This window comes from Leuciscus leuciscus (assembly GCF_965113295.1).
Source record: "Leuciscus leuciscus genome assembly, chromosome: 18".
Classification (NCBI taxonomy): Eukaryota; Metazoa; Chordata; class Actinopteri; order Cypriniformes; family Leuciscidae; genus Leuciscus; species Leuciscus leuciscus.
The window spans coordinates 13,521,507-13,534,064 of NC_138742.1; the positions used below are offsets into that span (position 1 = coordinate 13,521,507).

Below are 12,558 nucleotides of genomic sequence, written 5' to 3' on the forward strand. Positions count from 1 at the left end.
TGTTACATGACACAGTGGTGGAATATTATCCTGCGGTTGCCAGCCTTTGCTCCACTCCATACCGGCCCTGCCTCTCCTTTCATGGCCATCCTGCAATGCGATGGGAATCCTAAAATAAATGTCCACACGACCGTGTGGCCACTCTTCTAAGTACAGAAGCCCAACTGATACAATTTCCTGCTGTTTTCCACAGTTCCGCTCAGTGTGGCCGGATCTAGATCAGTATCTCTTTTTATTTGTTTGTCGACATCCCAAATTCCTGTCATCACCGTTTGTTGGACATTGGCTCATATATCATCTATTACACTTCTTTTGAAAGAGGAATGGAAATGGAACACTTTATATAGCCAAGATTTCAGTATTTATCTTTGAGCATTTATATATCTTTATTTATTTTTTATTTGCCTGTAAGGTTATCTTCATATGTGGGCAATGAGGTTTTGTGGATGTTTCTGTCATGTTTTTTTTTCTTCTGTTGCTCATTTATGTAGAAAATATGGATTTACGTTGGAAAAGGCTCATTGATTTCAGCTACTCTTGTTTCAGTTCCTGTAATATTAGCTCAAGCCCAATTACTGCAGATTTGGTTGCCCTGATCTCTCAAGAGTGAGGTTTTTCCCCCTACATCGCTTTGTCTCCCCCACCCCCTAGACTTCTCCTTGGTGTAGGAGATTTTAATTTTGAGGAGGAGGGGTATTTTAGCATATTTCCTCATTATTATTGTCTAACCCTGCACAAAACTGTGCTTTAATACTTTAATTAAAAATGGAATCATATTTCAGACGGGAATTAAAAAAGAAACATTTTTTGGTTGCCTTGTTTGTTTGTTTGTTGTCTTTTCCCCGTGCACGTTCCAAAACCATCTGCATGGAACATGATTTTTCAGAAGCGGAGAATATCACAACTGTGATCTCGCATGTCATGTGATCCATCTTAATTAGAAATGGTGAAATAAAATGTAATTAACAGTCTAGTTCAGGAACCTTTTGTTGAAGCAGCACATTATGCACAGATTCAAACATCAGGTGAGCTTAGAAAATACTACAAAGTCATACTTGAGTCATAATGCTATGCTTTAGGTGCGTATAGGGAGTCTATAAGGCAAACTCCGAATGAAATGCACCCTTCAAAGTACTCACTTTTAATTGTTCTACTCTGCAATGCGAGTATTGAAAAGTAAATTCACCTTATACCTGCTGCTACGATATGCACCATTCACCCACCTGGCTGCAATTTTCTGCAATGCTCTGCAGTTGTTGCATGAGTAATAAAAGAACGCATTGCTGGTTTCCTTCAGAACCTACACAACACCTCCCCCACCTTACTAACTCTGTATATCTGTTGTTTACAGAGATTCACCAGTAAGCAGGATGTGATAAGGCATTATAACATGCATAAGAAGAGGGACAACTCCCTGCAGCACGGATTCATGCGTTTCAGCCCTTTGGATGACTGCAGTGTGTACTACCACGGCTGTCATCTCAACGGCAAGAGTACCCACTACCACTGCATGCAGGTAAACCACAGCAAAAAACCCTAGTTTGCAAAAAAAACTTTAAAAAAAAAACAATGCACATTCACCCTTATACAGACACATGCAAATATCAGTTCCTCTGCTTGGACAGGATTTGAGAAAAAAATATGGTTTCACTTTATTTCGCTGGTCCCTTTAACACATTCTGTTGACTATAAGTAACGTTGTACCTTCATGTCTTCTAACTCACATTAGAGTTTTAGTAGAGTATTAGTAGACTGGTAGGGTTATGGTTAGAATAAGTTGACATGTAGTTGCAAAGTTACTTATAATCAACAGAATGTTCAAAAGGGACCATCAAAATAAAGTGTTACCAAAAATATATATTTCAGGGTGTATTTTCATAAATTTCATTAATTCGCCCCTTACACATTTAAGGCCTTAAATTTCTTAAATCGGACCAGAACGTCTTAAATTCATAAAGTCATGACATTACATGTTTCATGCTTTGCAAAAAAATTATATCTTCCAATACAAATATCGAAACATCTTTAAATTAAGATACATTTACTTGAGATGCAGTCTTGAAAATGTGAACAAAATCTACATTCCTTGCACAATAATAACGTTAATAGCAGCAGGCAAATAGCACAGATTTTTGTACAAAGCAATCTATATTGACATTAAAGTACTTCAACTTTTTCCTCAAGGCCTATATGAACATTTAAGATCACTTTTTTGTTCATAAGACAGAAGGTGTCCGAATAAATAAAATTAAAATAAAGGCATGAACAGGATGTGGCCCTCCTCTCCCCTCACCACCTTTCTCCCTCACTCCTTAGTTGGCATGGATAAAATTCTGTGAGTTGTTTATATGAAGTCAGCATTTTTCATCTTTTAGTACCAAGTGGCGATTATTTCCCACCAGATCTGTTTAATTCTTTACATCTGCTTATTTTCAAGGTGTCACTTTTGAGCCGAGCTCTTTTTTCACCACAGGCAACAGTGGCCCAGGACTTAAGATATATTCTCTTTTTTTTTTTAAGCCTCCCTAACGGCGTAATTGTTATTAGACATTTCAGCTCTTGTTTTAACAGCAGTGAGAACAGGCAGATGTTGGCACCCGTTCTCCTGATTTACGGAGAAAAAACAGAGTGGCATTTTTTTCATTGTTTGACTGAATATGGCCAAGTTACCCTGTTTGCACGGGTGAAAAGTGCCAGAGATGATATACAATTGCTGGTTTTAATTCAAACATTAGTTCACGTTCGTCTGCTGCCCAGAGGGCTCCTGAGTGCTGCTGTTGAGTAACAGAGCCTTTCAAACCGAAGTAAGTGACAGTCTTCCCGAACAACCCCCCTGACTCTTCTACTAAAGCATAGACCTCTAATATAGACTTAAAACCTTAAATGGAAAAAGGTTTCAACCACACGCCGCCTCACCATGCTGCTTTTGCATGCCACACATTGCAAATCACAAAATATAGTCCTGTCTTTTATCTCTTTGAAGCTGTTTTCATGAAACGCACACCTGTTTTTTTTTGGGTAAAGGGTTTGCTCTTCATATTTTATGAGATGTCTCAAGAGTATATTTTTAACAAAGCTCAGATCTTGAGAAAATGTTTCCTGTTCATTTTTTTTAGGTCACCTGTTTCTTTGCTCCCCACATTGAGTTCATCACAAAACTGAGCTATTTTTGTGTCACATCTCGAGTTGTTGTTTTCATGTCCCTGCAGACTACAAGAGCTCAAGCGCCAAGCCACTTTTTTTCATATTGAGCATTTTTCATCCAGTGCAACAAAGTGAAACTCACACATGGTGTGTTTATTTCTATACCATGCTCACGCTTTCTCATGAAAGCTTTTTTTTTTTTTTTTTCCTGTCTGTCAGGTGGGCTGCAACAAGGTGTACACGAGCACGTCTGATGTCATGACTCATGAAAATTTCCATAAGAAAAATGCACAGCTGATCAACGATGGCTTCCAGAGGTTTCGCGCCACCGAGGACTGTGGGACGGTCGCGTGCCAGTTCTACGGGCAAAAGACCACCCACTTCCACTGCAGGTACAATGGTCGCTCCAACTCAACTTAATGTGTCAACTTAATGTCAACTTCAATACCATTTTTGAGTTTAATCCTTTGCCTTTTTTGCCTCTCAGGCGCCCAGGCTGTACCTTCACCTTCAAGAACAAGTGTGACATTGAGAAGCACAAGAGCTATCACATCAAAGATGACGCTTACGCCAAGGACGGCTTCAAGAAATTTTACAAATACGAGGAGTGCAAGTACGAAGGCTGCGTCTACAGCAAGGCCACCAACCATTTCCACTGCATACGCCAAGGCTGCGGCTTCACCTTTACCTCCACCAGCCAGATGACCTCACACAAGCGCAAACACGAGCGGCGCCACATTCGCTCCTCGGGTGTGCTGGGCCTCACTTCCTCCTTCCTGTTGCCCAAAGAGGATCAGGACGAGTCCAGCAATGATGACCTCATGGACTACTCGGCCATTAGCAGCAAGAACTCCAGCTTAAGTGCTTCTCCAACGACCCAGCAGTCCTCCACCGTATCGCATCTGCTGTCCACTCCCATCACCACCATGTCCTCCAGCCACAGCGTCAAGCCCACTCCAGCTCTGCCTCCAGCCAGCCGCATTTCCACCCTGCTGTCCCAGGCTCTGCCGAGCAATGTACCCATGGCCCTGGCACTTTCCAACAGTGCACTGGCAGGTGCTTCCAACCCCTTCTTCTCGCTCATTCCCAGAATGCCCATGACGCTCACCCCCTCTGCCGCTGGCCTGATATCCGTGGCCACCTCTGTAGCTCACTCCATGCCCAGCGATTCTCTACCCCAGACCTCCACCCCGACTGGGGACCCAGCTGCTGCTACCGTAGCTTCCACTCCAACTTCATTCGCTGCATCATCCATTATGGAGAAGATGTCGGCCAGCAAGGGTCTGATATCACCCATGATGGCCCGACTGGCAGCCGCTGCTCTGAAGCCCTCCAGTAACCTGGATGCAGGTTTGTTTAATCTTTCCACATAGTATCAACTTATGATCATTCAGATCAGTAATTCTCAACTGGTGGGTTGAACACAGTAATTCTAATATGTATTAGTATATTTCTTAATGTAAATATTAGTCATTAATATTAAAATAATTACATTAAAAAAAAAAAATTTTAGTATTGTAAAAGTATTTTACAATTTAAAATACATTTTTCGAATTTAAAATTCTGGTCAATACTGATTCACCGATAATTATTTTATAATTTATGGCTGATTTTCCAATAAATGGCCGATATTAAAATTCTATTTTATCTCACTGCGTTTAATCGTGAAAACATCAGTTCTTTGGGTCACTCTGCCCTTGTGTTTCTCTTTCTCTGTACCTATACCCATCTGTGAAAGGGCACTTTCGGGTCATCTTGCTCATGCTATCCACAGATGCTACACAAACTCTGATTTCAGGATTAAGGCAAAATATTAAAGGGCTGGTTTGCTGCTCTAGTCTTGTTATTGCAGCGATCATTGTCATGATACCCACAATCCATTAGCAGATAAGTGCTGAACTAGTGAGTGGGCTCTGTAAAGCTGCCTCTAATAGCATTCTCAGGAGGATCCCAGGGCCTGTGTTCTACATGCTTCCTCATCACCGGCCTCTTATCTGAGCGTGCACTCGTTCCAACCAAATGGAGCCTGAATAATATTAAGTTGAGAAATTGGAGGTACAAAGCAGCTTTTTATATGCACTCTGATATAGAGGAAGAAATATCAGAAACTGGTGAAGCAGAAATGACTCAGCGCTCCAGAGAGGACTGTGTGTGTATGTGGTGGTGTGTATATAAAGGCACTACTTGTTTCAGTATGAAAACACTGATGTGGAGTCTGTGAAGTCTTTACTCTCTAGGTGTTTTAGGCTAGTAAGCTAGTGGGTTTCCTTACAAAAATAAAATACTGTATTGTGAGGGTGTCATGGTACTGATTGATTACCATATTCATGTAACATCCCAATGCTTCTTTTTTGGGAGGTATGGGAACAGGATCCTGGGTGTAAGATTAGGGTTAGCTAACATATTTGCAGAAGATCCTTAAAGGGTTTCGGCTGCTATAAGGCTGTCATAGCCTTTACTCCTTGTCTCTTTGCAGGTGTAGACTTCAGAAGATCAGATCTTCTTATAAAAGTCCTACTGCCCTACAAGAAGGAAAATAAAATTAGCATATTCTCTCATGTGTGAGCACCTTGTATTTAGTTTTGGTAACTTAGAGAAAAGTAGAGAAAGAAAATCCCCTACTAAACAGAATTGAGAGTGCAGATCATAATGTGGCATTGCTAATTTTACACGTTTGCTCAGAAAAGACGTGTGAACAGGACATTTGGGTAAAATATGAAGAGGATGTGGTCAGAGCTCAGCGTTAGAAATGAGAGAATGATGTTTACTGTGACTATTTTCAAACATCTTTGTTGTTTTTTTCTAACTTTTTTTGCAGTCAAGGGCCAGTTTGCAGAGAAACACATCTCAGTCTCGCTACATAAGAAGAGCCGATTGCTAATTTGTTCAGGTGGCGTTATTTCCTAGTTGAATACTCCCTTTTTAAAAAATCTACGTTCACCCCCAGAGTGTTTTGGAGGATCTTGAAATCTGAGGGGTTCGCTAATTAGACACCCAGTACAAATGATCTTTCATGAGTTCAGTAACTTTGTTGAGGTAATTACACAGCAACATTATTCTTGGATAATTTCCAGAAAAACACAGCGTTGTGAGCATGTGCTTCCCCCCCCCCCTCCTTGCTCTCTTAGATCATCGCCGATTTTTATCATAGAAACTGCAAAGCTGAAGGTTTAATGAGACTCTCCTCACGTGGTCGTTATTTAAATGTCCCTTGTTAACGTCAGACAGTTTATCCCCAGAAAAAAAAAAATGAGAGAGAAAAAGAAAGTGTGAGCTTTGTAGAGGTCTGATGTAGGGCACAGTCATTTACGGACAGGCGGGGAGGTTAATATCAGTACAACGTTCTTCTCTCATATAAAGACCACAGATTTGGATGGATTGGAGGTAGAGGAACTAGGCTAGTTTTAGGTGCAAAGACAGGCAGTAATTAGTCAACTGAGCGTTACACACAGTAAAATAATTTATTAGAATGTGATGCGCCTAAAGCAGACACATCACAATGAGTCACTAGTTCACCTCCGTAACCAACACAACGAGTCAAAGCACATGCGTCAGGAAAGTTAAGAGTGACACATCTGATAAACTTGTGTTTGTGTGTGGGCGTTTGTGTTTGTGACCCAGAGGAGTGTCTCTCTTCTCTTTTCACATGGTTAAATGCCCTCTGAACTGAAGGCCAAGGGCAGGGTGGGCACTAGCTGTCACTTTTCCTCAGCGGGCCTGGTGTCTTAAACAACATTCACCCGACCTCGCAATCACTGCTGATGCACTCATCACTCCATCTTTGTGTCTTGAACTCCTAGCTGTTTTTTAATAAAATACCACTTACTGGCTACCAAAAGCCCGGCTTTCTCTGTATAGCCTGAGGACAAATTAATATTTCAATCATTTGGGGATTGGAGGAAAAGCCAGGTCGCATTCCCGTCAGCGTCCCTCCCGCCTCCTTCCTCCTTTCCACATCGTCTGCATACCTATTTGAAAATCCGATCGAGAGGTCACGCTATTTGAACCAATCTGATTGGCTGTCACCTCTAATCTGACGGACAAGCAGATGTTCCTTTTGGGCATGCTCCTTCGTCCATCGCCGAGCCAACAAGGACACACTGCGACGGCAGGGAGGGGTGGGCAGTCTGAATCTGCCACTTTCCCTCAGCATTAGCATGCCTCTTAATGACCAGTTAAGAGGCAGGCCCGCAAATGAGTTGTGACAAGCGCTGCTGAAAACGGAGTCTTTTTCCCTCATTCCTGCTGCCTCTCAATCAGCATTTAAACGCCTTGACGGCCTGACATAATTCCGCAATAATTATCACTCCTGGTCTTCTCCTTGGCCAGGACAGAAGTCAGATTGGATCTCATCACGGCGGAATAATGCTGACCAACAATAACTTTGTTTTTCTCTTTCTCTCTCCTCAGGGATGGGGCAGCAGACTCAAGCTGGCCGGTTTAATCCGGTCGAGGTGAAGCAGGAGCCGGCGGATAGCGCTTTGACGGCCCCCCAAGACTCTGTCCAGGAGCACAGCCTGGACCTGAGCAAGAAAGACCACAGGTATCCCATCATCCTCCCCCTCTCGGCTCGCGCCCAGGCCTGCCCCGCCCCACTGTGATTTATCTCTCAAATAATGCCGTATTGTGTTAATTAGTGTGAGTGCTCTTGTTAAAACCCCCTTCACAAGGTGGGTCTGTGGAGTGATCAAGGAGGACGAGATTTACACGCTCCCTCCTTCTCCCACCACGAGGCCTCCTTTGAGGAAATCCATCATATGAATGCAAAAATTCTCCCATAATACCCTCTTTTCATAATGCACGTCAAGTATGAGGCATGACATGTTTGCACATTCATTTAGATGAAAGCGTGTTCACATAAACCCTAATTTCCAGCCTCCTTCCCTTTTTTTTCTTCATTGTATATTCGCAATCTCGGATAAATTATAATATTTACTGTTCTCATGCAAATCCTGCCTAAACACTGTTCATTTTGCATGTTCTAGCGCTGAATCAAACGGACACCCTGCGCCGGGAAATACATCTCTTTTATCCTCACTTATGAATAAGGTAAGATTCATCCATCAAACGCTTTTCATCCCAAGACAAATTAGCAGGATGCAGAGGGGGCTGTTTGTTTTTTAATGTTTCACCGCTAATAGGATGAGTTTGTATCATTTAAATTTTCCAGCCATTTTTCATACAGTGTAATTTCAGTCCGCCGCTCGCAAATTAATATAATAAAGCAGGAGCCGGTTGCCACGGCAGATATATAGAGATGTTTGTTTTTTGATGAGCTGTTTTGAACTCTCCGTGCATTTTTTTTCCTCTGGCTTTCTTCTTTTTCTCCTCCATCTGCTCTATCTTTATTTATGGACTTTGTAAATTATTTGATTAAAAAGTCAGCGCCAAGAAAAAAAGAGCAAATGTCACCCTCATTTTTTAAAAAGACGAAATGGTGGCGAACAGATATTTAAATGTTGTATGTTTTTGTGGGGATTAAAATGGACATCGTTTTAATCATACATCTTCTATGACTAGTATAAATGATCTGCATGTACCATTACCTTGATGATTTAAATAGAAAACTCGCTCTAGTTCTCCTGACGGCTTAGCTCAGCTCTCTCTCTCTCTCTCTCTCTCTCTCTCTCTCTCTTCCTGTCTCTCGCTCTGGTTCATATACAAGGCCGAATTGAAACACATCTGAAGCCTCAAACATAGAGTGCACAGAAACCGTTGTGTGTTTGTCCTCGAGTAGAACTAGTGTTACTGTGATGAAGCATGCCTAAGCATGTGTTTATCTCTGTAGATGAATCCTGGTTTCTTCAGTGCTTTGGATCTGAAGTCAGAGCTGGAGGGAGCTCAGGCGGCAGACGGCTCAGACGCAGCTCAGTATCTCAGTAGGGTAATGAAGAGGTCGTGCCCAGAGAAACACACTGAGCTGTGGAGGACCTACCTGCGCAGGTGCCTGAAATCATCTTGTGTCCCTATAGAGTCGTTTACAGCTTCAGCTTTACTTTCAATGTTTCATCCTCACTACTTTTCTTTTAGACTTGTTTAACTCTTTCACACTAGCTGTGAGTTAAATGTATGTGGCTTTCTTTCTTTCTTTCTTTCTTTCTTTCTTAAGTGAACTAAAGCTAAACCGTGAAAAGAAATGGTGAACAGTAATACACCTGAAGTATAGACTTTCCTTTATACATGTATATAAATTGTAACCTTAAATCATGGACATGTTATTTATGTCAGTGACTATCAACACGTGTGCCCAAATAGATCTTCCATTACAGAGAACACAGTCGTGTTTTGGCTCCACATCCTCTGTGTTTTGTTGAAGCTGGTGTCTGGTTTTTGTCACCATCTGTCTTTATGATGTACCCTTTTGCTTGTCAGTGCCATCCACAGTGTTTGTTCCCAGGTTGTTATGTGGAAAGAGAAGATTTATCCAGAGCATGTGATGTTATGTACAGTATTTAGTTACAAAGCCCTAGCAAAAGGTCCCAGCCAGAGACACGCTGCTTTTGGCTCAGGCGTAGTTCACCTAAAGAACCACCTTATTCAAAGTCAGATCCTCATGAGCTAAACCGAGAATACAAGAGTGTGTTTGAGTAACTGACCTGAATTTACGAGCAATTCGACTCTTTTCTTCCTTTTAAAGTTTCCCCCTTTTCTCACATGTTTGTACAGGTATGACACTGATGATTTCTGTGAAGGCCAGTGTGATTTCCTGCACAAGATCCATTTTCATTGCCTGGTGGAGGATTGTGGGGCGCTTTTCAGCACATTGGACGGAGCCATCAAACACGCCAAGTGAGGAGCGCTCTGGTTCTGGAGCATTACAATCAAACATAATGAAGTTAAATCAAAGTTTTTAAATGTTAGAGTTCAAGCCAACACACAAGTGCACATACACACAAAATTTACATGATTATGATCTAGAAATGTTAATTTGCTGCTATGTTTGGCGGCTCTATTAGAGCTCATTTAATGGGTGGTGCACCTCTCTGTCATTAGCTTCCACTTCAGAGCCAACCTGAAGGTTAAATCGGAGCCCCCTTTCAACGAGAGCAAGGAATCCAACGATAGCACCCCTAATCAGATGGCTGCCCCCATTTCCATGGCCAAGACGCCTCCCATGGAGGTGCCCAGCCTGGCTCTGTCAGGGGGTTACAGCTCATCCCCCTCTCTCCACGCCTGGAAGCAGCTGGCCGGATCGATCCCCCAGCTTCCCGCTTCCATGCCCAGTATGCCAGCCACTTCCCCTCTGGCCACCACATCGCTGGAGAACGCCAAGCCTCAGGTCAAGCCTGGCTTCCTGCAGTTTCAGGACAAGTGAGTAGACACTGCCATTTTTGTAAATTCATAATACCGTGGTGGTGTGATTTGAATGGGCTGTGCTGCCTGTATTTCCATGTCTTCTGTGCAGTTTTAAATATCTGACAGACGTTTCGTCACGCTTATCTCCCACAGTGATCCTTGCCTGGCCACCGACTGCAAATACTCGAATAAGTTCCACTTCCACTGTCTGTTTGGAAATTGCAAATATGTGTGTAAGACATCCGGGAAGGCTGAATCACATTGCCTGGACCACATTAACCCCAACAACAACCTGGTGAATGTGCGAGACCAGTTCTCCTACTATTCTCTGCAGTGTCTTTGTCCTAATCAGGTGAGCGTGACTTCCAGAGGTAATATTCTATCAAACATTCTTTATTGTGTCTTTTTTTTAGTGGCATATACACTTTCAAAGGTTTGAGGTTTCTCTTATGCTCTTATGTCTCATTTATTTGATCAAAAATGCAGGTAAATAGTAGTATTGTGAAATATTACTACAATTTAAAAGAATTTATTCTTGTGATGCAAAGCTGAATTTTCAGCATCATTACTCCAGTTTTCAGTGTCACATGATCCTTCAGAAATCATTCTAATATGCTGATTTGGTGCATTTCTTATCAATTTTGAAACCGTAATTTTTTTCAGGATTCTTTGATGAATGGAAAGTTCAAAGGAACAGCATTCATTTGAAATATAATTTTTTTGTAACTTTAAAAATGTCTTTACTTTCACTTTTGATCAATTGAATGCATCATTGCTGAATAAAAGTATTAGTTCTTGCACAGGTCCCCTTACATACTTAATTTTACTTAAAATACTAATCACTACTCCTACGCATTAAATTTTGACCCATAATATACGACTTTCTCAAATAATAAAAATTATTTCAATGATCAAAAATAATAAAACTATAAATCCCTTGCATTTATGCCCTTGCAATGTATAGCAACATGCTAAAGCCACTTATTTGCATACACAAGCACCATGCTTTTTCCTTTTTTGTTTTCTCAGAAAATGAACAAATTGCATTTAAAACTCAGAAGACAAAGACTTAGGTACATATTTATTTCTCCACAACAAATAAACAAACAAACAAAAAAACGAAAACCACCGTGGAGCCCCCAAAGCTGTATAAAATAAACAAGTTTTGCTTTTCATCAAAAATTCCATCATTAATAGAAAAAAGCCCTCCCCTTACTGCAACTTGCATTTGGAGCAAAACCTGTTTAAATGAATTCATTTATGCGTCCCATCCCCACTTCTCGGAGCTCCCCCTCCTCTCCAGAGTAGAGTGGGTTCTGTTTATGTGCTCCTGGGGGAACTGCCTCTCTGGAAACAGATGGTCGTGCAGAAACAGGTTACATTGCAGAGGACACACACATGCGACGCACACGCAGACTAATGAATTGATAAAAGAGCTGTTTTAGAAATAGATGAATCGCCAAATGAACTAATTGGTGTGTTGTTATTGGGGTCAGCGGCTACAACGTGAACCTAAACTTCAGATTTTCGCTGGTCAGTGAGGCTGGTCCTGTCACATGCTCTGAGAAAGAAAGAGAAAAAGGATTTAATGAGCAGACGTAACCTACTTCTTCCCTTTGGTACCCTGAGTAATGAGTAACTAACTGACAAATGATCAGACCTCATTTTGGTTCAAAAGATGGTGTAGTAATGCTTGTAAATGAATGTAATATCTAATAATTGGGTTGTGAATTAACTGTAGAAAACCAAACCATTGAGACATAGACAGCTGCACAAGATGTTCTCGCTCTGAGTTTTGTTTATTTGCTGTTCTCTGCAGCACTGTGAGTTTCGCATGAGGGGCCATTATCATTGTCTGAGACCTGGCTGTTACTTCGTCACTAACATCACCACCAAACTGCCCTGGCACGTCAAGAAGCACGAGAAAGCCGAAAGACGTGCCGCTAACGGGTTCAAATACTTCACCAAAAGAGAAGAATGTGGCAGACTCGGTAAGAACCACATTTTCATGTATCAAAAGAAGCCACAGATCACAGAGCTCATTCTGTCATTATTTACTCAACCTCATGTAGTTCAGAATCTGTATGCTGGTTTGGAAAGACATGAATGTGAAAAAAG

General features: G+C 41.6%; 1 protein-coding gene across 8 annotated transcripts in view; it reads left to right on the top strand.

Moving 5' to 3' along the window:
* casz1 (castor zinc finger 1) overlaps positions 1–12,558 on the top strand; it is a 186,979-nt gene that overhangs the window by 166,282 nt on the left and 8,139 nt on the right. For all 8 annotated transcript variants that reach the window (XM_082144842.1, XM_082144843.1, XM_082144844.1 and 5 more), the window contains 10 exons: positions 1,352–1,516; positions 3,364–3,536; positions 3,632–4,494; positions 7,555–7,687; positions 8,130–8,193; positions 8,933–9,087; positions 9,811–9,933; positions 10,138–10,455; positions 10,594–10,792; positions 12,260–12,431. In XM_082144842.1, the coding sequence (XP_082000968.1) occupies positions 1,352–1,516; positions 3,364–3,536; positions 3,632–4,494; positions 7,555–7,687; positions 8,130–8,193; positions 8,933–9,087; positions 9,811–9,933; positions 10,138–10,455; positions 10,594–10,792; positions 12,260–12,431 (2,365 nt within the window). The remainder of the gene's footprint in view (positions 1–1,351; positions 1,517–3,363; positions 3,537–3,631; positions 4,495–7,554; positions 7,688–8,129; positions 8,194–8,932; positions 9,088–9,810; positions 9,934–10,137; positions 10,456–10,593; positions 10,793–12,259; positions 12,432–12,558) is intronic.